Here is a 26341-nt window from a genome sequence, read left to right as displayed (position 1 = left end):
ATTTCAGTTAACAATTTTATAGGAAAATTAAAGCCTATTATGTTATTAGCATTTTATATTAAGCTAAACTGATTATTTAATATCAAAATTAATATTTTTACAAACATATACTAGTATTATATTAAATATTGTTGTTCTCTTATAATTATATGCATCACGATTCACTCTTATTACTTACAATAACTAATCCTTCGTTGGCATGATTTTAAATTTGCATTTGCTTTATCCATAATAATCTATTTATTTCTTTGCATTCACAGGCAGCGACACCTTGGGCATCGAGCACCACCCGCAGTCGTTGCTGAACTTGAAGCAGCAGAAGGATCAGCTGCGTGCCCGTCTTGGCCTACTGTTCAATGACAACAGCAACGGCAACAGCGTCAACAACAACAGCAACACGAATACAACCACCAGCAGCAGTAGCAGCAGCAGCGATCACAATGGCAACTCGACGCTCCACTCGACGAGCATCTCGAGCAGCGCAGGAGTTGGCAGCAGCACCAGCAACAGCAACAGCAATAGCATCAGCAACAGCAGCAACATCTGCACAACGGGCAACAGCAGCAGCTCCTCGCAGCTGATCAGCCCGGAGCAGACGCTGGCCAGCGCCGGCCTCAGCGGCAGTCAGCTGTCGGTGGCCACGTCGCACAAGGACGACACGCTGAGCCTGTGCAGCAAGTTCAGCAAGATGGGCTGCACCATGCAGGAGCATGCCTACGAGCCGCTGGCGCTGCCCGGCAAGTCACGCAAGGGAGCCACTCGCCGTTCCACGCGCGCTCAGCAGCTGCCGGCCAGCTTGGGCGCTGGAGCGTCGACAGCAGCGGGCGCTGTCAACAAGCGAGCAGCGGCAGCTGCCGCGTTGGCTGCAGTGCAGCTGGCCTTGAAGCCGCTGTTCTTCGAGGTGCCGTTGCAGGAGCCCGATCCGCCGTATGTGGGCCGCCAGTGGCTGGTGCAGCAGCTGTCCGACATCCTGCTGGGCACAGACACACGCGTGGTGCTCATCAATGGCCAGCCGGGCACAGGCAAGACGGCGTTCTGCCTGCAGCTGGTGGAGTACTCCTGCTTCGGCCGGCGACAGATGCAGCCGCAGCAGCAGGAGGACGCGGACGCCATCTACAGCCAGCTGGGCGCCCAGAACGAGCGCATGCGCGGCCTGGCCTCCCACATGGTGGGCTACCACTTCTGCCAGGCGGACGCCAATCTCACCTGCCAGGTGCCGGACTTTGTGCACTCGCTGGCCGCCCAGCTCTGCCAGGCGCCTCAGCTGACGGCATACCGTGACTACCTGCTCTCGGAGCCGCATCTGCAGGACATCCTGAGCGTGCGCGAGTGCATCGCGGATGCGGAGCGAGTCATGCGATTGGCCATACTGGAGCCACTGGCGCAGCTGCATCGTGCCGGCAAAATCCCAGCCAAGGTCGCCGTCATATTGGTGGATGCACTGTGCGAGGCGGAGTACCATCGTCCGGATCATGGACACACCATAGCCAGCTTCCTGGCACAGCTGTCGCCCCATTTCCCAGCCTGGCTGAAGCTGGTCGCCACGGTGCGCACCCAGATGCTGGAGCTGGTCAAGGCGCCCAGCTACACGCAGCTCACGCTGGACAGCTGGGCCAGCAGCCAGGCCCTGCAGCAGGACATGCTGGACTACATCAATACGCGCATCGCGCACTGCCCGGAGATCCAGCACAACATTGCCGGACAGGTGGCCCAGTCGCAGGCGAAGTTCGTCTCGCATCTGCAGTCGCTGAGTCGCGGCTCCATGCTGTACGCCAAGCTCATACTGGACCTGATCTCGCGTGGCCAACTGGTGGTCAAGTCATCCAGCTACAAGGTGCTGCCCGTGTCCCTCGCCCAGATCTTCCTGCTCCACTTCAACTTGCGTTTTCCCACGGCGCAGAGCTTCGAGCAGACGTCGCCCATACTCAACGTTTGCCTGGCCGCGCTCTATCCTCTGACGCTGGACGAGATCTACTACAGCATGGAGGCACTGCACCATGGCCAGGAGCCGCTCAGCTGGTCGCAGTTCATACAGCGCTTCAAGCTCCTGGACGGCTTCCTCATTAAGCGCCTGGACAACACCTACATGTTCTTCCACAGCTCGCTGCGGGAGTGGCTCATGCGCCGGGACGAGGGCGAGTCCAGCAAATTCCTCTGCGACGCGCGACTCGGCCATGCCGGCATTGCCTTCCGACTGTCCCGGCTCCAGGCGCCGTTGCAGCCGCAGCTAACACTGGAGCTGGGCCATCACATGCTCAAGGCGCATCTCTACAGCAGCAGCCAGGCGGCGCTCTCTCCTCGGGATTTGCAATCCTATTGGCTGGCCGGCGCAGCGGACAACATCTCGGCTGCCCTGGGCGCCCTGCGCAATGTCTACAGTCCCAATGTGAAGGTATCGCGGCTGGTGCTGCTCGCCGGCGCCTCGCCGGACCATCGCACCGACTACATGGGCGACGCGCCCATTCTGTGCATTGCCGCCCACGAGGGCATCCTGCCCATGGTCAGTCTGCTGCTGGAGTTTGGCGCGGATGTGGGTCTGACCAATAGCCAGGGCTGCACGCCGCTCATCCTGGCCGCCATGCGGGGACACTGTGATGTGGTGCGCCGACTGGTGGCCGCCGGCAGCAGCCTCGGGCAGCTGGACACCACGCAACGATGCGCCCTGGTGCATGCCGCCCGCATGGGACACCTTAGCGTGGTCCAATATCTGTTGGCCTGCGATTGGTCGCCGCGTCCCCGCTCCCAGGATGTGGGTCGTTCCTTGGCACTGCAGCAAGCTCTCATTGGTGCCGCTGCGCAGGCGCATGTCAAAATACTCGAGGATCTGTTAGATCTCAATGAACACGAGCTGGACGACCTCAGCGTCAATGTGAACGGCCTGGAGCCGAGCAGCGGCGAGCTGGCCCTCACGGCAGCTGCTCGGCACGGCTGCGTGGACGCAGTCAACATTCTGATGTCCCGCGGAGCGCAAATCGATGCCAGGAATCGTCAGGGCTACACGGCGCTGTGGCTGGCCGTCAAGGAGGGCCACTGGAGCGTGGTGGAGCAGCTGCTGCAGCGTGGCGCCCTGCTGGACGAGCCGCTGGGGCAGGCGCGCAAGACGCCGCTCATGATTGCCGCCGAGGAGGGGCATTTGGAGTTGCTGGAGCTGCTGCTCGCACGTGGCGCCGCCCTGGAGGCCGAAGATCACGAGGGATTCACGGCATTCAGCTGGGCGTGCCTGCGCGGTCATCTGGCGGCGGCCAAGTGCCTCATCGAGCACGGCTGCAATCGGCAACACGAGGATCACAAAGGGCGCACAGCGCTCGACCTGGCCGCCTATCAAGGCGCCGCCAGCCTGGTGCTGTATCTGCTGGAGCAGGGTGCCAATCTGGAGCACGTCGATGTGCATGGCATGCGCCCGCTGGACCGGTCCATAGCCTGCCGTAACATACAAGCGGTGCAGGTATTTCTGCGGAAAGGCGCCAAGCTGGGCCCCACCACATGGAGCATGGCCATGGGCAAGCCGGAGATCCTGGTGGTGCTGCTCAACAAGTTGCTGGAGGATGGCAATGTGCTGTACCGGAAGAATCGCTTCCAGGACGCCGCGCATCGCTATCAATATGCGCTGCGCAAGATCTCTGGCCTGGAGCAGTTGCTCGAACGGAATGCGGTCTTCGCCCAGCTGCGAACCAATCTGTTGCTGAATCTGTCGCGTTGCAAGCGAAAACTGAATGTAAGTTTTATACCTTAGATCTATAGCTAGATAATTGGATTCATGGTTTACTCGATTGCCTTTGCAGGAACTTGACGCCTCCATAGATTTGGCCACGCAAGCCATACTGCAGAAGCCGCACAGCTATGAGGGTTACTATGCCCGGGCCAAGGCGCGCATGGAGTTGGGCGCTCTCAATGAGGCGCTGGTCGATGCCAACGAGGCCATGCAGCAGGCGGCCCAAAGCGGCGTCCTCTGCGAGGTCGTAGAAGTCCTCAAGCGCATCCAGGCCGAACTGCTGACGCGAATCACCAGTGAGGATAACAAGATGTCCCGTTATGGAACTGAAGCAGGAGCAGGAGCCTGTGCCGTCTACGAATCTCAGCAAGAGATGACCGATTTGTAAATGTCCTTTGTTGTTGTATCGCATTCGAATCACAATCTTAACTTAATAATAGTTCTTAACTATTTACTATTTATTGCTATTTGGAAGTTTTATTAATTTAAACAAAAATTTACTCTATATCATTCTTTTTCTCTTAAAGCATGTAAAAAATAGTTGTAATAAACATAAATTACTTAAGTTTATATTTGCTTAATCAAATAAATACGAATTTATAAGATCAAAAACGAAAGAATTAAGTTCAGCTGTATAAAAAATTGTTGCATACTTTTGGGGCGGTAGCAAAATAGTAGCTGAATGTAGATGAGGATTGTCTTTGCTATTTATTGTGGCGCCAAGCAAATGCAAAAGCCACACCGAAAATTCTGACTAAACGTTAGCGAATTCCGAATATCATTTTTGGTGCTGGAACTAGATAAGGTTTATGTCTTAGCTATTGTGGCGCAAAACTGCAAGCAAATGCACAAACCATACCGAAAACTCGGAGTAAATGTTAAAAACTCCGAATATAATTTTTGGTGCTGAAACTGGATGAGAATTGTGTCTTTGCTATTGCGGCGCCAAACTGCTAGAAAATGCACAAACCAATACCGAATACTCGGAGAAAACGTTAAAGAGTTACAAATTTAAATAGACTTGAAAACGAAAATAAGCACGTGACCAAACAATGTTTTGGTTAGTAAAAGTCACAATCTATTTTAAAAAAATTTTCTTAACAGTTAACAGTTTAAAATTAAATCTTAGTCTTAATCTTACATCTGAACAATGATAAATAATACGTATATAACGCGTATTCAAGGCCACAAGATGATATTAATTTTGGATCGGGCGTACGTCTAAAAACAAAATTTTAGTTTCAGTCTCGCTTTCCTACTCTAAAAGCAGATTACATTGTAATTGTAATTGTAATTGCTGGTAAATAATTTGAAAAACAATTTTAACAAAATACACAAAACATAAATTTGTACAATTTTAAAAACTTATCCATTCAGAATGTCAAATTATTTACCATAAATATTAATAACTTAAACTCATTTTGACCTATAGCTAAACTAAATGCAGCGACTCAATATGAGTCAGAGAAGGAACTTTTTGCAGGCTGGCCGTGCAAAATGCTTTCGTTGTTGGGCTCAACATTTCATTTCCATTCGGATGGCACTTGTTTCGGTTGTCATATGGATTTGTCATCTGGCTAAAACTTCTCGTCGTCTATGTTGCTGCGGCAATTGTTGAGCGCCGACTGCCGCTTCAGCGTGCCCGTCTCGCAGTCGTTGTAGGTCTTGGCCAGCACCTTGGGCGTGTTGTTGTGGTGCATGTTGTTGCGATTCAAGGTGCCCGTTGGCAGGTTGCTCGTCTTGACGGGCATGCGGAAGCTGGACTGGCGCTTCGGTCGTTGATCATAGTACTGCAAATGCAAATGCAAAAACAAAATCAATATCAACTGCAATTGGCCAGATAAATGCGACACTCACATCCTTGGTGGGCAGACTGGAATACTGATTGGGATATGTGTCGAAGCTCGCTGTGGTCGTGGTCGTCTTGTTGAGTGTCTCCTCGATGTTTTGCAGATAGCGTCGTTTCGTGAAATGGAATGTGACCAAGCAGCAGGCCACAGTTAGCAGCATGCAGCAGCAGATCACAATGGGCACTGTGGCGCTGGAAGCACTCTGGAGCTCTGCAAGGCAGTGGATATTGAGAACGTGTTTCAGGTGTGGAGCATGCGTCGACTTACCTTCACAGTCTCCTGGCACGCAGGCGGTTTTCTCGAACTCGGCGCCGCGGCACTCGTGCGGCCCCGGCTGCTCCACTAGACAGCGGCGATGGCGCAGGCGTATGCCATCATTGGAGCAGGCTGACCACTCGTTCCAGGAGCTCCAGCCGAGAAAGTCTGTAAGTGGATCGAACGTAAGATTCCAATCGAAGTGATGCAACACTCACAGCAACTCACCTTCACATGGCACCATCTCGCACTTCTGCTCCTCGAGCGCGCGTCCCGCACAGAGTCGCTCGTGGCCGCCCAGGCATTTTCGCGTGCGTCGGCGCACACCCAGGCCACAGGTCACCGAGCAGCTGGACCACTCCGACCAGCAGCTCCACTCGTGCTGCAGCTGTGTGTCAATACTGTTGTCCGGCTGCTCGTCGGTCGGGCACGCTTGCATATTGCAGGCGCGACTCTGCGTGCTGTGTCCACGCCGACGCTGCTGGGTGCCGCCGCCGCAGCTAGCGCTGCATGGAGACCACTCGGATTCGGAGTCCGTGGTCTCGTGCTCGCTGTGCCGCTGACAGCTGCCGTCCTGGTTGCAGTTGCGCGTCTCCTCCTTGGCCAAGCTGATGCGCACCGAGCTAGCGTCCGCGCTGGTCGCACGGCAGGCATAGCGATAGCGCTTCTCCACGTGCGCCTCCGACGAGTTGCCGCCGGCTGCCGTCAGCCAGGGCGTCCAGGTGCTGAGCTTGCGCACCTCGGCGCAGCTCTGCATGTTGCAGTCCTCGTAGTCCAGCCAGCAGCCGGGGCATTCCAAGCCTCCGTTCGACGGCTTCGGATCATCGCATTCGCGACGACGCATTCGGAAGCCGCCTCCACACTGCGCGCTGCACTCGCTCCACTCGCCCCAGGGCCCCCATCCCCCATCAATTGGCGTCAGCTTGGCCACGGGGCAGGGCGGCAGGTGGGTGCAGTACATCTCGGCCAGCTCGGATCCCAGGCACATGCGTCCGCCGTGCGCGGGCTTTGGATTACTGCAGCTACGACGGCGACTCTTCACGGCCACGCCGCAGGTTTGCGAGCAGGGCGACCAGGCCGACCAATCCGTCCAGCCGCCGTGCTGGGTGCAGTTGGTCACCTGGGTGCTGATGCCTTCGCAGGCCGCGCCACCGTGCTGTGGCTGCGGGTTGTTGCAGTTGCGCTGCCGACACAAGCAGTTGCTATCGGGCTGCTCGTGCTGCTGGCACTCGGCCCACGGCGACCAGGTGGACCAGCCGCCATCGATGGGCGCATTGAGCACGGGGCAGGTGATTTGGGTTGGCTGCAGCCAGATCTGCTGCACTGTGGGGTCGAATGGTGTGCAGCGTTCCATGAGCTCATTCCAGCCACAATACGGATCCATGGCATTGAGGCAACTGGTCTGCGAGACATGCCGACTGCAGCGCTGGGCGGGAATGCGCGTCAGAGCCAGGTCCGTGCCCAGGTACAGGGACTCCGTCACCTTCAGATAGGACATGTGCAAGAGGGTGCTGCTGCCCGTGTCGTCCGCCTGCCACATCTCCACCAGGCAGGTTTGCGTCTTGCCCTGCCCTCCATACTTCACCGACAGCTTCTTGATGTGATTGCCACTGCTGCTGACATAGAGCACATGCAGCTGCTCCGTTCTGGTCTGCACAATGTCCAGGGCAATGTGCTTGAAGTGCTCCAGCCGGGAGTGATAGAGCGGCTGAGCACCTATCGGCTGTATGGCCTGATCCATGAGTTGGTATCGCGAACTCTCCAGCAGATGGCCAAAGGCTGTGGCTCCACTAGCACACTGGAACTGGCTTCGCTGCGGCGTGTTCACAGTCTTCCAGGGTGCATCCGCGTGCTCCTGGTGCTTGAAGGCGCCCTCGAACGCTGCATTGATCGAGCTCAAGTTGTAGGCGCAGACGGCAGAGCCAAAGATGCTCGCTCTACGGGATGACAGAAGAAGAATTAGTGAATCGGGTACTAAGAGAGAGAGAGTCCATTATATGTGCTTACCCCGGTGTGCTGAAGGTGGCATAGAGCATCTGCTCCGATTCCGCATATGTCATGCCCTGTATCTCGTCAAAGTAGTAGGGATAATCGCCTGGCAGTGAGCAGTTGAGGCGCGCCTTCAGGAACGAGGTCCAATTGTCGCGCAGCACCTGATCCCCGCCAGCATCGTTCTTGCAGACGCGCGCAATACGTGAATAGATTACCTATTGAGCAGAGGGCAAAGAATATAACGATTACAATGGGACTATGGATATGTCGTCTCTCTCTCTCCCTCTCTCTCTCTCTCACCTTGCCACAGCTCATGTGCTCTGACGCGGACTCGCGCAGCAGAAAGTAGACGAAGTTGCCCGCCTCAAAGCTGCCCACGAACTGAGCTCCATTTAGCCAATTGGTGTTGTATTGCTTGGTGCGCAGGAAACGTTTGCGATCCATCTAAGGAGGAGGTCATAAATGAAGAATTATATGAAATTCATCTTGCCAATCTCATGTATACATATATGGAATACATAAAATTTTATTTATTAAAATTAATATTTGATATTAGAATTTCACAACCTATACAACTACCCATGTAACACATCATTTATATTTAACTATATTTAACAGATATTCCAATTTTAAATATGTACAATAAATTTTAACTTTATTGATATTGACAAAGTTCTTTGGAATTTGACAACTCTTTAAGCTGCCCACGAAACTGAAATTTAATATTTTATATTCTTAGTCTTGACATCCGTTCAAGCTACCCTCGTACCCTACCCTAACATCTTTCGATCGAAATTAAATAAATGAATATAACTAAAAATAAATGAATGTGATTTATTTTAGCAATCGTATATAAGTTTTTAAGCTGCCCTCGTGTATGTCTAACTACTTACCCTATTGGACTGGACGGGTGTGCGAATGATGGCCACGTCGCTGCTGGAGAAGTCTGTGGCAGTGCCCGCAAACATGTTGCCATTGGACAGGAGGCTGGTGCTGTTCGCCTGCGGATGAAAGGGGCACTTGACCACGCCATCGTCCAGCTGGGTAACGTTCAGATTTTCCATCTACACACAGAGAGAGAGAGAGAGAGGGATACAAGAGTTTAGCTCAGCTGCAGTTGTTGGGCTGTCAGAGACGTCGCCAGCTCGACGAGCAGACATAGACGACGCTGACGACGACGACGACGACGACCACTCACCTGGCGCCACGAGCAGCTCGGCTGGAAGGCGTTCGTCCCACACGCGTACAGTTGGTTCTCACCGTAGCTGTGGAGCACGCGCACATAGTTGCGACACCAGCGATCCGATTGGCCTTTCTGCTGGCACAGCAGCACGTTCCCAGGCGTTGCCTCCCAGCTGGCCCGCTCCAGCAGCTCCAGCTCCAAAGACATGCGGTACAAGGTGTCTCTGCGCGAAAGAGAGAGAGAGAGAGAGACGATAAATATGTTGCGAATATGTGTTTTGCTGGTAAGTTTATAGCCAAGCGAATGGCGGGAATTGTAACAGCTAAATTCGGCCCACAATAAAACGCCGTCCCTCTGCCCCAGCCCCTACCCCTTCCCCTGCCTGCCACAGCCTCGACTATTGGCAGTTGTCATAACTTCCAACTGGTCTCTGGTGTCAATGCACTGCAAGGCAAACAGGTAGAGATACCTGTACGCAGGCACAGTGGTCGGCAATCGCCAGACATTTGTGTAATAGACCCGCTTGTAGGCGTGCCATGTGGGGGGCAACAAAAAACAAGATGAAGAACGCGTATCGAAATTATGGCTTTAGAGCCACATTAGGCAACTGCAGCAAGAAGTTCAATTAAGATAAGCAAACGGCGCATGTACTTAGCCAGGCTAATCAGAGATATCACTATATGGCATAGGCATAAGTGATTCAAAGTTAATATAGATATACAGATACATAAACCAGATCAAACATAAACAGAATGAATGCATCATTCTTTATTTTACGACAATTCTTTAGGCTCAAAGACATATAAAGAATAATAATATTTACTGTAAAATACAGAAGATACAAAACCAAGTCATCTGTACAAACTGCTCAGAAATAACAAAATATATGTTTAGCCTCATCAAATGTCTTTATTAATTCAGTTCCATCTATAAGTATTTATATCTTGACCTAATTATAATTATTTTTATGGATTAGAATTCAATTTCCATAGCTATAAAATTTTATATTATTTTAAAGTTTATTTTATACAATTCTTTTTTACTTCCTTTATTGAATTGTTGTAATTATTTAATTTACTTATTGATTAATTTTTTATATTAAATTTATATACATTTATAATTTTTTAAATATTTTTATTATATTTACATTTCAAAACTTCAATGATAAATTTCAATATTACTAAAATAATTTTGTTTGAGTAATACTACAAACATTTGTAAATAATTTAAAATTCACATTTTCAGATTTTTATTGAGCTGTCAACCAGTGTGCAAGGTCTTAGCTGCAACCGCAGTCGCAGCACGTATTTGGCGTAACATATACGAAGATCAATAGATCAAGTGCATACGAATGCGGCTAGCAGCAGATAAAGTAGATAAATGGTTACATCTCGAACTGGACAGCGTTTCGCTGGCTAGAATTCGCAGTCGCCGTCGCATTCGCATTCGAATTCGAATTCGCTTGAAGGAATGCCGCCGACCAGACGTCGCCATAATATTGGAGCCAGCCCACAGTTGGCTTTGGACAGCTTTAGACAACTTCACTAACGAACATTTGATGCAGTTTAGCGACACAGAAATTATTGCCCTGGCTGACGCTGCTGCTGCTGCTGCTGTTGTGTTGGCCAATGTGGGACTCACGGACCGGATCGGATCGGATCGAATGCCAGCTCGCCCAATATCAATCAGTCAAACGCAGCTGCCGCGCGTGGACTGCGAACTGTGGAGCGTGGCTCGGAGTGGCGCGTGGCGCGTGGCTCTGACCAGGGTAACCCGAGCTGCCAGCCAGAGCCGACTGCTGCGGTACGTGATGTTGATGATGAGGTAATAAACAGGCACAACATTTGCAAAATAAGCCGACTGCAAAAGACGCCCTTCCCCAAAACAAAAATACAGCTGTCAACCTACGTATGTATGTGTATGTGTGTGCGTCTATATGAAAATGTGTGTGTGTGGCGATAAGATCGCGTTGGCAGATGCAAAAAGCAAAAACTGTTTTTAGTTGTCATTATTTAAATTAAGGTATTAAAATTTATACATTAACAAACAGCAGCAGGTAAATGGCAAAGCAGACGAAGAACGCTCATAAATGGGGCTACGAAAACATAGTTAATCAGACAAAGAAAAAATACATACATATAACAATGGTTATAAAATATTTTATAACCTTTGCATAACATGTCAGACTCTAAATTAAAGACTGACACGAAACAAATCTAATCGACAAAGTGTTTGTTTTTATTGATGTTTGTATATACATACATAAATACAAAATATGGACAAAGTTTTCCGTCATATTTTACGCGAATGCAGACTCTTGTCTTTTATGAGTAACTGTAAAGACCAAGCGAGCGATATCAATGGACTGACTCTCCTGTCAAACAGACGCTGCCTTTTATGAGTAACTGTGAAGAACCGTGCTTGTTGGGCAAGGTTATGTGATAAGCCTTAACAATTGGTAACGGGAACTGTGGTTGACGACGTCAACAAGTGTGTCAATAAACCAGAATCATATAAGACCAAAATACACCTGAGCTTTTTATTATTATTATTTCATTCAAGTAGTCACACTCCTTACGTTGTTATGTATATGCATGAAAAAATAACGTGACAAATGTCGCGTAGCAAAAAAAATGGCATGACAAAAAAAGGGCGTGTAAATTGCTGGCAGACCTAACGGAAGCGAAATTTAATTATTGCTGTTTTGTGTACTGTTGTTAAGTTTTGTTGCTTTAGCTGTGCAACTGCCGCCAAAACGTGTGCCATTACACTTCCAGTGAAAAACAGGGTACGGTAAAACAAGTGTGCTAAAATTGAAAATTAAAATACCAAAGACCTCACTTTGCACAAGCTAAACATCAATTAAAAAATCTACTAAAAATTGGTTATTTACTAAATTTAGACATATACGATATATGTATGTATTTCCATTTTAATGACCAAAATTAGCGTAAACTAAGTTAATGATTTGTAGAGTTTCGTGTTTGTAGAGTTTAGTGTAGCATTTCTTTGGCAGTCGACTGCGGCAGCGCAGCAGCGCAGCAACGATAAGCAACGGCCTTGCAAATTAGCATTGCGTCTCGGCTCGCCCTCCCGCCTTCGCATTCGCATTCACCGGCTTTTTTTTTATCTTTCGCCTCGCTTCACTTGAAGCTGGCGAATTCCACATTTGAGGTGTGAAAAGTCGATACACATGTTTTTGCTGTTGCTTATCTGGTGTTCGTTTTCTTTTAATTTGTATTTTTGCTACGTTGTTTATTCTGTTTTGGTGTTGTATTTCGCTTGTTGCTATTGCATTTTGCTTTTGCAAATATTTGCTTATTGTTTTGTCAGTTGTCTCTCTTTTTTCTCCATTTATTTCAAATTTGTATTTGTTTAGTTCTTTTGGCGGGCGCTATCTTAAAACGGCGCGTGCGTGCAAATACGGGCAGGTGCGAAAAAAAATAGCGAAAGAGACGTTATCTTTAGTTGAGACCTCCACAAATGATTCAAAGTAAAGTTTAGGCTTAACTTATAAGTATGAGTGAGTGGCCTGTCTATGTGGCCGAATTAAGAAGTCAGACAAAGCTTTAACTTGTTGCGAATCGCAGAGTCTAAAATTGATAATTATTATTTCCGACTTTGATAACATGCAGTATGATTTATTTATTTATGTACTATGCGAATCTATAGAACATAATAAACGAGAAATGAGTTTTCATGAAATATACTTTGTTATCTTTGTAGTCTTACTATACCTGGTCTTACTATACTTTATTTGCAGCACTAGACCACACTTGGTTTATATAGATAAGTAGACTTTTATCAATGTACACATTTACCTTAAATATACATCCTCACATATTGCATAATCAAATTTCGACAGCCAGTGTTGACCTATTTACAGAAGCTCCAAGTTGTATCTGTATCTGCTCAGCATGTATCTCTGGCTGTATCTGCAGCTGTAGCTGTATCTTTAGCTGGAAATGTATCTCTGCTTAGCTGCGGATGCATTCACAATTCACAATTTTCGCACACCTTGCGCCGTGGCTAAGTTTTGAGCGACAAGCGCGACAAGATAACAAAAAGGCAATTTTTTGTAAGCTGCGCACCGCCGAGTGGTGCAAGTGGTGCTGCAGATGAAGGCGGTGCTGCGAGTCGTGTGTGGAGCTATTAAGGCCTGGCTTGGACTCTGGCGCCGTCTGTCCGGCTGTGGCAATTGCTGCGCCGCTGATCAAGTGGACGAGCGTGGGCGTTCGTCTAGCGCCTGTTTGGCGACAGCTCGAGGCAATGGACGGACGGACAGACGCACGAGCGGACTGGCGGGCAGGCGGGCAGGCGGGTTACTTGTAATTAAAAGCTGCCCGCTGCTCTGTTAAGATCTTGTAAAAAGAAAAAAGCTGCAACAAAACTGCTGCGAACTGCAATTGCAATCTCAATTTCTGCATTGGCACTGCCTACGCCGAGCGCATTCCTTGCTCTCAATCTCAGAAAACTGTTCCACTATTTTTTGTCTGCTTCTTGTTTTTTGTATTTTGAATAGAAATATGCAAAACGCCCCCTTGATATGTTTTACTTAACATGCTTTAGCTTTGATTAATTTTGATTTCAATTTCGCTGCTGCTGTTGGATTTCGTATTCCGGATTCCTGATTCCAGTAGCTGCCTAAACTGCCTGTCAGCCTCTTAGCGTTTGCGGCTGTCAAGTGAAGTCTGTGCCCGGGTTGCCAAATTTAGCCAAATAAAGTGCCAACAAAAATACATAAATAAATTGCAATGGGTATATGGCTAAGGCTCAATATGCTAGGCATGTGATAGGTATTTATATATTTTAAATAGGTCATATCTGAATCGTACAAAGATCATATAGTCATTTAGGTAGTTGAATAGCCTTTTTATGCTGGTCCCGAAGAGCCTTATTATGTTAAACTTATCCTGATTTTCAATTCTCTAGATGTAACTAAATCCAAAGTCTTCAAATCTAAAGGCAAACTTCGATGGTATGCAATACATGTTTTAGATAATCGAACAGTCTTAACTTAGAATATGTAGGCCCAGTATTCCTTAACTAACTTTCGTATTGTCTTACAGAATCAGAAAGGGAATAATAAATAACATTTACTAGATATCTTAGGTCTACCATACTTTCATAGGCTCGAACAAAAAGCTGCTTTATCTTTATATTTAAACTCACATAAGTCCATGAGTCGTAAGTATAAGTTAAAGGAAATACCTTGTTAAGTATTATAATCTGTTAAAATAATGTTCAACTTTTTGGCATGCAACTTTCCTCCAATCCTCCAGCAAAAACCAACCAAACAAAAATTGCTTTCCCATGGAAGCACTGTGAAATGTGCCTGTGCGCTGAAGGTACTTATAAGGTTATGTTCAGTCATATGTATAAACATTTCAAATGCTTCACTGCAAAAACATTTGCATGGTCCATTTGCTCAGCAGAGCCCCCTACATAAACAATGAACAAACTGAACACTGAAAACCAAAAACGAACCTATATAAAAGGTTGTTAATGCAAGGAAGAGAAGAGAGAAAAAAAGTGAAAACAAAATGGTATATTATTTTAATGCAGACTATATCAAATTTCGTAGTCCGTTGCACTGCACATGACACGAAATTGTGCGACGTGCAACACGGAGGCAGTTGCCCCAGCGCCTCGTCACTCGTCATGGGGGCTATTCAGACTAAATGCTTGAGCTCGTAATTCGAGCCAACAGTCGTGTCAAGTGTGTATATGCTGTGTGTGTGTGTGTGTGTGTGTCAGACAAGGAGCAATGCTTTAGATGTATAGGGACTTTGTCCCTAGTCATATCGTGCCATTGACTCTACAATTACCCAACTTTTATATGTGCCGACCACAAAAAATACGAGATCATAAATGTAGTCCGCAGCCCAAGAAATAATATTGCAACAATTAAATTGCGGTTAGTGATTAGAAGATAGAGAAGAAAAAGGTTCACATTGTGGTTTCTCGGTGGTGCAACAGAGTATCTAAACAAAACACCACTGGGAAGGTCAACACTGGCGGTTGTTCAAACAAGCATAATGAAGATTTGTTTAAATTATAGACACGAAGTTTATTTTAGTTAATTTGAAAGGATTCCATTACGAGCAAAGGAAACTGAGTTTTGGGGTAGAAAGATAATTAGCTATAGGTTTAAAGATGAGAACTACGAAGTAAAGGGAAATAATGATTATCAAAGGATTTGTAATAAGAAAAGTCTTTATATATAACAAAATAGATATTTATAGAGAAGTGACAACAATAAAGACGTAGACTTATAGAGAAATGCATAAAATATCTGGAAGTATCTATGATACATCTATAGAGCTATAAAAACCTTGAAAAACTCGAAATTAAAGAGAAATGATTCATAGTGATTAAGAAAGGATTTAAGATACGAAAACTTGTTTAGATATAATAAAAGGTCTACAAATGAATGTAGGGCAAACTGAAACACAGGAAAGTATCTATGTATGTCATATAAAAAATGCCCTGCTTTTATGATTTAGTGTAATAAGCAAAACTTAAGGAATGCCTGTTTAATTAAGGTAAGGAAATATCTAAAGTCCATGCATAAAGGTATTATATGGTTTTTTCTTCAACTAAAACTTTGACCAGCTGCCCAGTTGAGTTAAGTCATATCAAGTTGCTATTCGCACTATCTAAAGGTGCCTACACCTTATAATAAAATAAATCACATTTAATATGCCCACGCAGTTATCTATATTAACAGATACAACTAGCTATCTTTACGCCTACCTGTTAGTAAGTAGAGCAACTGCCCTTCGTTATCAACAACAACGACAACAGCAACAGCAACAACACGGCCAATATATTTCAGAGCCTAGAAACTATCTCTGAGAATATGTTGAGAAAAGCAACGAATGACAAATCGAAAGAAAACAAAATAAACCTGAGACGAATGATTGACAACAAGGTAAAACTAACAAAACAAAATAAAGTGAAAAAGTGAGAAAACAGCGACGACATTTTGATAAACGAGCCAGTGCGTATCTCTCCATCTCCCTCGCTCTGCGGCAAGGGGTTAAGATCCCAAAGGGACAACACAACTTCTTATCTTATGTTCGTATATTCTGATTCTCTCTTTTCTTATTAAGATGACTGGGAGTTTAAGACGGAGCACAAATGAAAAACAAACTTTGGCTACACGCTAAGCACATAAAGCAGCACATGAAAGAAATGCGCTGCCTTAGAAATACGAATTTTATATACCCTCAAAATGACAAACCTACGTAAACAATATCTTTATATGAAGACTTTCAGATCACTGTAATTAAAACATTGATTCTAAGAGATCCTGATTCTATTTGTAATAGAGCATTCTTATAAACATATTTCTTAAATAAACCAATTTGAATATTATTTTATATGTTTTTAGTTTACGATCTCATCCAGAATCTGTATGTGAATCTGCGATTATACAAAATCTAAATATCATCTATGACCGATTGTCACCTTATATATTCCTGATATACCATATACAAAATACTGACATAATAGTTAAAATAGAAGCAATTCGAAGAACGTTTCCCTAATACTTCAGCTCTTGATGCAGATCAACAGCAGGTAAAAAACATTTGCTTCCATGCGTAATACATTGCATGACCAAACTATAAAACCCTCCACCAGGGTATACGAAAATAAACAGCTAAATGTACCATCAAATTGCTTAACAAACAAGCTGAGATCGTTTGTATCTATGTATCTATAAGTACGTATCTGGGTATCTGCATCCACTTGTTGCGCATAGAGTATTTTTTCTTCTGTTTACTCAACTTGTTCTACTTGCTGCGTTTTCCTCATTGCGATAAAACAACCGATAAGTACTAGATTAAGTAAACCTGCCACTTTCGATTTTAAGCAGAGATTTTTAGACATTGCCAAAAAGAAAAAAATAAACAAGAGAAAACCGAAACCTCTTATCATTTTTTTGTATTTACGCAATAAGTTGTGCCACTTTAGCTGATAATTTAGCTAAAGGGTATTCCCGATCACTTGCGATCTTAACAAACTTAATAGTTTCCGTTTGATTTGGCCAACAGTCACTATAAGTCATGTGTCCGTGAGTCAATTTATAGGTAATTCAATATAACAAATATTTATGTCTATATCGTAGCTTACCTGGCACCGACAATAACCTGCTTTCTAGCCACATCGTATAACAATTCAGAGTACCACGTCGTATCGGGATCGTAAAATCGTTTGGCTGTTGACATTAAATCTGCATAGGTAAAGAGAAATTTGATTAATAATATGAAATCCAAATCGAAATCGAAAAATAATTTTGATAGTCTAAACAAAAGGAGGGAGGCAAGAAATATTTATATAAATAGTTTTCATTTTTCTGAGAACTTTGTAAATTGATAATTCTACTTCTTGCAGGGTATGCGCCAATCAAATTTATTTCAATATTATTACATTAGCATTGCATAACTAAGGAAGGTAAAGTACAGTTAAAAGCCTCGACTCGTAAGAAACAAACAGAATAAGTAAGAAAATAAATGCCTATAAAAATGAAAATCAGAGTCAACAAAACCTCGGTGCTGAGTTTGCACATCGAGAAGTCGTACTTCAGAAAATGCATTCCACAGGCATGCAAAAAGCACAGATTGAGACAATGCAACGCAAATATTTGAACAATAAACACGGAGCGTTTTCTGATTAAACGACCCGCAGATATTTTTATAATATACACAATATGAGTGTATATACACATACATATTCCTATATAGTATATAGGTGTTAAGATTCTTTGGAATTGACATCTCCATCAAGACTTCGGACATCCAGGCTTTTGCGCAACAAACTACTTACACCTGACTGAGATATGAGCACAATTTTCGTATATTTCAAGTGATTGATTGCCTGGCTATTGACACAGTTTTGTAACTGTGTTTTTTGATAATCCATAACTTACCTTGATATGATATGTAACGCGAATCAATTTCCAGTAGCTCAAAGTTCGGCTGCGCCTGATAGCCATTAAGTAGAGCCCGCGTGCCCCGGGGGCTTTGTAGGGTTAATAATAGCAGAAGTAGAAGCCATAGCTGATGCTGCATTTTGTCATATTTTAGAATTAACATGCTGCAATGAAAGAGAACAAAAGATTTGCTTTATTGAGAAATATGCAGGAATTTCTATATTTGCATATTTTGCGGATCTACTCGTATAACGGATTGTCAACATCTAATGCTTTATCTGGTAAAACCCGTCTTGTTATAAAGCCAATTATTCATACATAATTCAATATATAACTAGGTATAAAACTCCACACATTAGCCGGAGACCGAATCCCCTTGAATACAACTAGATATGAAATTTAAAACCAACCAATATTATATTATCCAGTAACTTAATTAAATACAAATCAACATTTTGTGTGCCTAATTTTAGTTATTTATATAAGTCCTCTGATTCGCATTACGAAAGTCATGCGGGCTAGGAGAAAGCGTTCAATTTAAGCTTAGGTCCGATATTTAGCTACGTTTATATACTTTTCCACACGGCCCATGCATAACTGATTAAGAGTAATCAGTTAAGAGCAGTTCGAACTCACTTTATATATTGTCACGTAGCGCTTAAACAGATTATATATGCTTTTCCATTCAGCTTCAGCAGCGAAATAAGTGGGCAGATTGCCAAAGTGTTGGGTTTATATAAGTATTTATTGAGATGCTTGATAGCATATGTATGATGAGATTACAAATTCATCGCGCAATTCACAATTCACAATTTACGGTTTACAATTCACAATTTACAATTCACGATTAGTTCCAATCATCAATTGGTTTCAAAACATATGCGGATCAGCACAGATGATAAACAGAAATTTTCCTCATATGGGTTTGGGTTTAGTAAGTGAAGTAAGTAACCGGAAGATACGACACGAAGAGTTTTTGCTTTTTCTTTTGCTTTTGCTCTTTAAGCGCGACGCGCACGTCGAAGTTAACCGCGCAGCGAGTCAAAACAAACTGAGCTGCGGAGCGGCGGTCGCAGCAGTAGACACCATAAGCGAAGAGAGTGGAAACAACAAAACGGCCAAAGAGCGAGCGAGCGAGTGAGCAACTGAGCGAGAGAACAAGCGAGCGCACGAATTAACGAGCAAAGCAAAAGGGGACAAGACGCCGACGCGATGCTCACAGCCCACGAAGATGTTTGTTTTCAGAACCGGCTTCGGCCTGCGCAGCGAGCTCAAACAGCAACGGCAACGGCAACAACAAAAACTTGGGCTTGGGCCTGGGGGCTTAGCGTTGGGTTTTGATGGTTGGGCGCGGTTGCAGTGGCAGCAGCAGGGCAGGGCACTCATATATCATGCGACAACGACAGCCAACTACTTACTGGCTGCAACTACAGTGGGACTTGGCTCGGCTCGGCTCGTCTCAAATGGCTGGGATCGTCGCCCAGTGTGCTGCTTGCTGCCTGGATTGACAGACGACGCGACGTCGGACATCGAACGGCGAACGACGAACCTCGATTGTCGATTGTCGAACGTCGACCGACGCTGGGACGTGCCCAGAACAAGGACAATTCTTAGCTGAGTCTGCGTTTTAATTTGGTAGCCCAACAAATTGACATTAACGTCGCGCCGCATAAGGGCACGTGATATACAAGACGACGATGACGACGACGACGACGGGCAGAGCAGCGCGATCTTATCGTATAACCACGCGTATCCATTAAAACTCATATACTGATACTATACTAGACGTTTTATGGATATATCAGATTATGCTCAACCTTAAGTAAATTTTCAGATTCGAATTTGGTTGCCGGTTACAAAGTATACAATAACGAATCCATAAGAAACTGACTGGACTAAGTTTATAAAATTCCTATGTACATCATCTGTAAATCTACTAAGAAACACTGGATATATCATTAGGAAATAGAATTTTTACTTGATGCAAATTAAATATGAATATAAATATAGCTGAATAGGCTGTATAGGCTGTAAATTCATAAGTAGCTCTTGTTTAGTTGCGTCCATGAACAGACACTTGTGTTTGCTTTACGATCTGTGTAATAAGATCGGTTTCGCCCACGCCACCATTTTAAGGATCTTTAAAAGCAGGGTCGCAGTTGTCCTGTTGCCAATTGCCTTGACTTTTGGGACAGCTGCTGTTGGTTTTATTCAAACACAAACACAAAAACTGAATGTAGAAGTGTGACGATCGCAGAGGATCGGTCTCTTCTAAAGTCAGTTCTGTTTATGCCGCAGCATGCAGCGAGAAATCGGCAGTTGTTCAGCTAGGTTCCAGTGTGGGCAGAGGGCCAGAAAGAATCGAAAAACCATGTACCTATGACAATATATGTTACGACTACCTGCATTGTTCATTGTCTGCGATTTGTGCTACGAGTTTTTCTTTTGGAGCGTTGACTAAATATGCTAATTACGGTAGCACCAACAGACGTCGAAGACGACGACGACGACGACGACGTTTTTGGCCTCTGGTAATTTACGGCTTTACTTCGATTGTAATGCTAATGTCCACTAGGCGACCCTTGACTCGATTGCTTTGACTGCACGTGAGTCACGGAAGTGACAAACAATTTCGGTTTGCCCTTATCACTCTGACAGAGAGATAGAGAGAGAGAGAACAAAGTGCAGAGTACGTTGCAGATCCTGTCCCTTCCTTCCGGACCTTTTATGGGCTTCACCTGTCAAACATTATTATGAATATGAACATGAAAGGTTTCCATTTTGATGAAGGGGTAGAAAATTGATTGCTCAGTTCCTATGTTCGTCAATATTTGCGCTCTGAATTATGAGGCTTATATAGCGAGATAACACAAAATTTATATTATTTGATTAGCTAAACAAATCGAAAGAATTTCAGATAGATAGGGTGTGTGCTCTGGCATAGACAATGATCTTCTTTGACCTACCTATGGGTGTATTTCTATTATATTATCCAGCTGTTTAAATGCGCATAAAATAAAGAAATGTTTTTTTCTTTGCTTTACTAAATTATAGTACAACATTTTTGGTCTATCTCTGATCTATATATGGGTCAAAACTTTCTTTGGGAAGGCATCTGCGGAATTTGAATGGCTTTAATCGCACTCTAAATGAATATCTTTGTTAGAATAAACGATAAGTATATTTTATTTACACCATTCAGTTAACAACGGGAAGTCCATTTCTTTTTATCCATAGTCATAATCTAGACTTTCAAAACGTGCCTGCCACACACACATATATACACACACTGGGCTCTAAAAGTTTATGACCAGCCAAGCAATAAATTATTAGTTATTGAAATGATCGAGATCGCAAAAGTGCAGATTTATTCATTCACTGTCTCGCTCTCTCCATATCTATAGCCCTCTCACTCTCACTCCATGTCTGCCCCAATCAACAGTATTTGCTGATTCTGAATGCAAATTAAAAAGACCTTAAAATAGAATTGAAGCCAATGAAGGAAGCGCGAGATGAAATATGACAAAATGTGCCCGAGTGAAGCTTCCACTTGCTTAAGTGCACATCGATTGAGGACAATACAAAAACATTAAAGAACTGACACAAAACAATTAAACGAAAACAGAATGACCGACTGACAAATACCCTGTAACTAACACGGCTGTAAATTTATGAATAAATAATTGTTAGTATCAATATATTTCCATATACCACTTTCTATCCAATTTTACGATCCTTGACCACTAAAAGAAATATTTATTTACTTGAATGTATATACATATACATATGTATATGTGTGTATATGCACAATCATAAATTAGAAGCTCGTTGGCGGCAATTAAAAGACATTGGTTTCGCTTAGTTTATGTCCAAACAATTAAAAAAAAAAAAACAAATATGCTAAGCGACTTTCCAACAAAACTCATAAAAACAAAGCCTAATAAACATCACCAAGTAAAAACCGAGTGTACTCAACCGCGCAATGCTCGTTCACGAGGTATACTTTTGAGTCCATGAATGGTTTGCATTATTGCATATTATTGATTTTCTAATTTCTATTAGTCTTCATGGTTTGTTTTAAAGGGTAAAGTAGGGATTTATTAAAATCTTAAAGCTATCTCAAGTCTACGAATATTTCAACCTTAAGGAATTTGGTACAAACAGAGTCACAGAAACCAATAAACTCTCTTCACAATTTGAGCGAGCGAGCACATAAAACTTCATAAAATACTATGCGATAGAAATAATAAAAATTAATGTCAAGCAAAATGCTCAAGCCTGGCTTTACGAACATATATGTATACATATAATTGAAAATTAAGGCAGCTGCCATAATTTATCAATATATAATACAAAATACAAAATATGAGCGGACGACCCAGGCCCCTGCTCAGGTTCAAGCTCAAATTGACAACTCGTAAATTTATGACAACATTTAAGCGCGATAAGGCGAGGGGCGCCCGCCTTCAAAAGATTTCGAATCTATGCGGAAAGCCGAGTTTGAGCAACAATCCCAACAGCGCGTGTTTGGCAACTAATTTGAAACAAAATTACATTACATATTTCACTCAGGGATTGTGTAAATATTTCCCCCCAAATCAAGTGTCGATTAAATGACTGAGCAGCGCTTAAAGCGCGTTCATTAATTTGTGCATCGGGCCTAAATGTATGTTAAAATATGCGACTGTTTACTATATTCATATTTGAATAAACCTAATGCAAATGCGAACAATATCTTGCAGATTAGACTGCCTAAATCACACATAATTTAAGAGCTACCGGGGAACCGGTTTTAATTTCGTTGATCTAAACTAATCCAGCTAGAATAAAAGCATGAGCTGGAACTAGAACTTTCAATTCTGCTAAAACCAATTAAGGCGCAAATGTGATCTGCTTAGCTTTCAGTTATTCTCAGTTTAAACATTAATGGTATAACGAACTAAATTTTACAATTTGAGTTAAAAATTCAGCTTAAAGCATAAATAACTGCAGCAGTGATCATTTCATTAAAAGTGTAGAATATTTGTAAACAAAAAAAAATTAATTGATATACGAATATACTATAATATATGCATAATATGATACAAAGAAGTTTCAACATGTTAAGAGATAAGTCCTCATAACACTAACCCCATGCTGCAAGAGGAAACTTTGACGTAAACTTTTGAGCCGCTTCAATGGGATGTCTGACCACACCAGACATTGGCCCTTTCCGATTACTATTTGGTGAGGTCATTCGCTCAAGGCCTGGCCGCACCGCACTTCAATTCATACAAAGAGAGTCGATTCTTGAACAAATTCAAAAGAGGGCGTAATCCATATACTACCTGAAAGATGGAATTAAGCCATAGCTGACGTCGGAGAATAGTTTTAATAAGGAAGCTCAAATTTCTCTGAATAAAGACATCAAGTTTATAAACCAAAGTAGAATGGAAATATTATTTAGGAAATGGTATTTAGGTATTGTAGGATTATCTGTTTTTGATATCTGAAATAATATGTGGTACTCAAAATATATTTCGAAGTAGTTCTTCCAACTCCTATCGAATTTGTTGGACATAATTTCATTTTGTTAACAGGAAACTGAAATGAAATTCCTGAGCTCTTTTTGGGTGGCCCTTTTGGCTTTAGTCTGTTGCAGTTCTTCTCTCGTACACTCTCCAATATATTTATCTACACTTGTCTTAAATATTTTTTAATTTAATACCCTCAACATACCATATTTCTTTTAGCATATCAAATCAATATCTCACTCATCCATATTCTGTTTTGCAGATCCGCCCAAGTTACCCGCATGCTCTTCGAGCCCGATTTACATATAAATAACCTTACGATGATTTCATTTAAATGACGATTTATTGTAGTCAAACTAATTTATCAATTTTCAGTTTCTCTCGTTTTGTTGTTTTCTCTTATATAACGCAGCGACATAAATAGGCTTTAACAACTCCTACTGTAGCACTAATAAAATGGGCCGTGGCTGAGTTTTATATGCTAATCTCTCGCGCTATGAATTCCAAATTTATGGCACAACAACAATATCAATATATTGATCTTTTACATTTCCACCTGCTGTGTCCCTAATGATCACAGTTAAAAGAAATACACACACAAAACAGAAAATTAAGTATTCCAAGCATGAATCAGGCCAAAAACACTTTTGCATCGAAATGGAAACTCGCTACGAAATTCGCACAAATCGATTACAAAGTTGAGTTTTTTCCCTCTATTTCTTGATTTCTTGACTTTTTTCATTCTGTTTGTTTTATTTTTAGAAGTAAGCTAAAAATTTAGAGCAGTGTTCGCCTTTTTTGGTGTTAACTCAATTTACAACTTTTCGAAAAGCATAAAACGAGCAAAGATTTTGATATTGAGTTTTCAATTCGCTGCGATTTGTTGGAAAACCTTCTTTATATAGGCAGATTAATGAGTCGCTCGCTGGCATTTCATGTTTCTCAGTTGTCAAATTAAAGGCTATGCAATAATCACACCAGCCGACTGCTAGTATGTCTTCATAGCCAGAGAAGTCTCGCCATCTTAATGGCCCCCAGCTGACAGCACGCAACAGTCCACACAATTATGACAGACACTGTGCAAATTATTTGCATTACATGCGAAATGCTACATGTGGCATGTGACATGCGACATTCTTAAGTGGGTGAGAATTAGTAAATTAAAAAGTCTCGTCTTAACTAGACGTCTGATATGACTCTGCTTATTAACGATCAAAGTCGATTCTGAGAAAATTAAATATTAATAATAATAGTTTGATGTACATATTTTGATTACAACTGAAGATTAAACAACTTTTAATATTAATAAATACTTTAAAGTCTCTATTCAAATGCAGTTTTCAAAAACAATATTTTAATTTGGTTAGTATTCGGAACTACAATCGCTCCCTATTTAAATGCCAAGCATTTTCAATAGGCTTTCACTTTATCTCAGTTTGCCATCTTTATTAATGATACGTCCATTGGATCATTGAGTTTCTTAGAGAACAATAACAACGACCTACGTAAAATTAGTGCCGAAGTGAAAGGCTTTTTTTTAATGTATTACACAACTTTGATCTTTTGCCTTTCGCATTGAATTGACTTCTTCTTCCCTTAATAATATTCTTTTTGAGTAGTGATTGCACTATAGTCGAGTATCGACCGCAGTACAGTAAAGTATCGATAGTTCATAAGAGTGCCAAACCCCCCCAAAGTGGCCTATTGCGCCTTCTACCATAGCTCAAATTTTGAACTACCCATATTCAAGGAAAGTCCAAGTTATTATACCTATTTCACGATTGCACTTTGAGGAATCTTTTCACCACACAACTCTTTCGGCTCTCAAACTTTCAAGAAAACCTTGGTAATTACAGTGCTTCGTGTTTTTATGACACTTGCCATGAGTTCAACTCGTCCGGACTCTTGTCTAGCTATAAAATAATAACACTTCGCTGAAAAGGTGTTTTTGTAACATGTACAAAATGTGTAAGAAACAAGTTCTTATTATTTTTAGCGAATTGCCTAAGAAATATAAAAAAAGAAAACATTTTGTAGACCACACACAAAGTTAGTTTTCATTTGTAACTCTTAAAAGCGAAAATTTGTAAAGTCATAAAGGTAAATAGAAACTTGTGTCTGGTAAAAGCTAGAAAAAAGACGCAATTACAAGCCCAATTGACTGAAGTTGAGGAACTATTTGAAGATCTTTGACCGTGGCCTATTAGGGAATAGCTGCTGACAGAGGTGTGGCAAAGACTCTAATCCAGAAGCCAAACAACTGAATTTTTATAAATTTCAATTGGCGCGCCTTCCTTGATTTTATATACCCATATATGTATATACATATCTCTGTTGGCAACTCGTTTAATGTCTTCATTTCAAGTTAATTTTCACTCGCTGTGGGTGTTGCGGCTCACACAAATTTATGTGCGACAGTGAAAGCCATAGAAATATGAGGCACACCGTATGACAGCCTTATAAATCAACTCGAATGTCCCATGAAACGCACCCTTTTTTGGTAATGCTCATTGTTGCTGTTGTTGTTGTTGTTGTTGTGGCTGTTGTCGTTGTATAGTCCGAAAGAAAAGGATTAAATGCTCATAAATGACCCCCGGCAATAGTTTGCTGTCCCATCAGTATGTGTATGTGTTGTGTTGTGTTGTGTGTGTGTGGTCTTCCATATAAATGATATAAAAACTTGTATTTCCAGGCAATGCGAAAGTTGACCAAACAATTGAAAAGCAAGTAAGAACTTTATTGTCAAGCACCACTGACTGCATAATACCCGTTCACAGTTCAGAAGACCACGGAATTTAAGTTTTCATGTTCGAATTTGTTATATGATATTATTTTTGGATTTTTATATATAGAAGATCAATAGTGAAACAGTTTCAAAATGTAGTTAGGTCCAACAAT

At 43.1% G+C, this 26341-nt stretch overlaps 2 protein-coding genes across 13 annotated transcripts in view; one reads left to right on the top strand and one right to left on the bottom strand.

Moving 5' to 3' along the window:
• rols (zinc-RING finger and ankyrin repeat domain-containing protein rolling pebbles) overlaps positions 1 to 4179 on the top strand; it is a 62728-nt gene extending 58549 nt beyond the window's left edge. For all 11 annotated transcript variants that reach the window (XM_089260320.1, XM_089260321.1, XM_089260322.1 and 8 more), the window contains 2 exons: positions 261 to 3715; positions 3783 to 4179. In XM_089260320.1, coding sequence (XP_089116446.1) covers positions 261 to 3715; positions 3783 to 4100 — 3773 coding nt within the window. In that variant the 3' untranslated portion in view covers positions 4101 to 4179. The remainder of the gene's footprint in view (positions 1 to 260; positions 3716 to 3782) is intronic.
• A 588-nt stretch (positions 4180 to 4767) lies between these two features.
• The window catches only part of Sema5c (Semaphorin 5c), a 46461-nt gene continuing 24887 nt past the window's right edge, over positions 4768 to 26341 (bottom strand). The window contains exons 1-11 of one of the 2 annotated variants that reach the window (XM_018099897.3): positions 18567 to 18992; positions 17928 to 18094; positions 17132 to 17231; positions 9008 to 9215; positions 8703 to 8873; positions 8110 to 8253; positions 7825 to 8024; positions 6046 to 7754; positions 5830 to 5985; positions 5570 to 5772; positions 4768 to 5502 (exon numbers count right to left, since the gene is read on the bottom strand). In XM_018099897.3, the coding sequence (XP_017955386.1) occupies positions 5290 to 5502; positions 5570 to 5772; positions 5830 to 5985; positions 6046 to 7754; positions 7825 to 8024; positions 8110 to 8253; positions 8703 to 8873; positions 9008 to 9215; positions 17132 to 17231; positions 17928 to 18093 (3270 nt within the window). In that variant the 5' untranslated portion in view covers position 18094; positions 18567 to 18992 and the 3' untranslated portion in view covers positions 4768 to 5289. Of the gene's footprint in view, positions 5503 to 5569; positions 5773 to 5829; positions 5986 to 6045; positions 7755 to 7824; positions 8025 to 8109; positions 8254 to 8702; positions 8874 to 9007; positions 9216 to 17131; positions 17232 to 17927; positions 18095 to 18566; positions 18993 to 26341 lie in introns of those variants that run through there. The other variant, XM_018099896.3, reaches the window with a different exon arrangement.

This window comes from Drosophila navojoa, chromosome 4, assembly GCF_054131105.1.
Source record: "Drosophila navojoa isolate 15081-1374.11 chromosome 4, UAZ_NAV_1.0, whole genome shotgun sequence".
Classification (NCBI taxonomy): domain Eukaryota; kingdom Metazoa; phylum Arthropoda; class Insecta; order Diptera; family Drosophilidae; genus Drosophila; species Drosophila navojoa.
This window is presented reverse-complemented; position numbering and strand designations above follow the sequence as displayed.